The sequence below is a fragment of the Eutrema salsugineum genome, unplaced genomic scaffold (genome assembly GCF_000478725.1).
Source record: "Eutrema salsugineum unplaced genomic scaffold, Eutsalg1_0 scaffold_16, whole genome shotgun sequence".
In the NCBI taxonomy this organism is placed as follows: Eukaryota; Viridiplantae; Streptophyta; class Magnoliopsida; order Brassicales; family Brassicaceae; genus Eutrema; species Eutrema salsugineum.
In genome coordinates this window covers 1,973,783-1,974,987 of record NW_006256858.1, presented here as the reverse complement: position 1 = coordinate 1,974,987, position 1,205 = coordinate 1,973,783, and the positions used below count along the sequence as shown (strand labels likewise).

Below are 1,205 nucleotides of genomic sequence, written 5' to 3'. Positions count from 1 at the left end.
AAAACGGTTGGAGTGTCCATATGCAGGAGGAGAATTTTACCTGACACTAATGACCCCTAAAGAAAGCTGGCCTAGAAAGGAGTATGGGTGGTTGCATGATCAGGTATGTGGTCGTATCAGTCACCCGATCTTAGTTTCAAAAGGTTTGGTAGACTTTGGAAATTGTTTGGTAGACTTTGGAAACTTAATGATAGAATTACTTTGGTAGACTTGTAGTAACAAATGGTAGATTTAGTCATTATGTTTGGTAGACTTGTATTCTATTATGTAGTAACAAATGGTAGATTTTGTCAGTATGTTTGGTAGACTTGTATCTTTTATGTTTGGTAGACTTATATAAATTTGGTTGTAAAGCTGGTTGGTAGACTTATATAAATTTGTTTCATTACCTAATGCAGCATATCGTAAAAGGATTAGACATGTCCGGAAACGTCTATGCGTATCCATCTCCTTACAAAGGGGGAAGAGTTGCTTTCCTTGATTCTATCTTTTGTCGAGTTTGGTGTGGAGACTATCGAAACAAATTTCTACCAAACGAGAAGAGTTGGCTATTCAGTGATGGTTATTTGGACGTTGCCAACGGTCACTACGACCATTACTTGCCTACACACAAGAAATGGGGGACAGATGTTGATTTCGTGTATATCGCCCACAACGTGAACAACGAACATTGGGTAGCCGTTGAGGTCGACATTCCCAAAAAAAAGATCCGAGTGTTTGATTGCATTCCAGATTTATACAGAAAAGGCGAGGTGGAGGAGTCTGTGAAGCCCTACGCGAGGATGATTCCGCTGTTGTTGAAACATATGGCACCACCGGAGCTCAAGAAGGGTATGAAGGAGGGGCAGTTTCATATCTACATGTATAAAACAGCGGCACTAAACAGACAGACAGGTGCAATGCAGCTCTGTAGATTTGGTATTTTTATTTGGTAGACTTTTAACTAATTATCGGGTACTTGTTATCAGGTGATTGTGGCGTCTTTACTTTGAAGACCATCGAGTGTTTGGCTTTGTGCCATAAATGGGACCAGCTGAAAGATAGCAACATGCCTCTCATTCGTATGAAATACGCAGCTGAGATTTTTGATGAGGTACATGAAGCAGAAGAATCCCGGATGTCTGATCCTAACCCTCGAAGTTTATTTGATGACAAGTACGGTTTACAGACAGACTCCGCTAACTGAGATCTTCGTTTGGTAGACC

General features: G+C 40.7%; 1 protein-coding gene across 1 annotated transcript; it reads left to right on the top strand.

Moving 5' to 3' along the window:
• Positions 1-49: 49 nt before the first annotated feature.
• LOC18020921 lies at positions 50-1,205 on the top strand. Its single transcript, XM_006403853.2, has 3 exons — positions 50-103; positions 399-894; positions 969-1,205. The coding sequence occupies exons 1-3, from the start codon at positions 50-52 to the stop codon at positions 1,184-1,186; spliced, it is 768 nt and encodes a 255-aa protein (XP_006403916.2). The 3' UTR covers positions 1,187-1,205.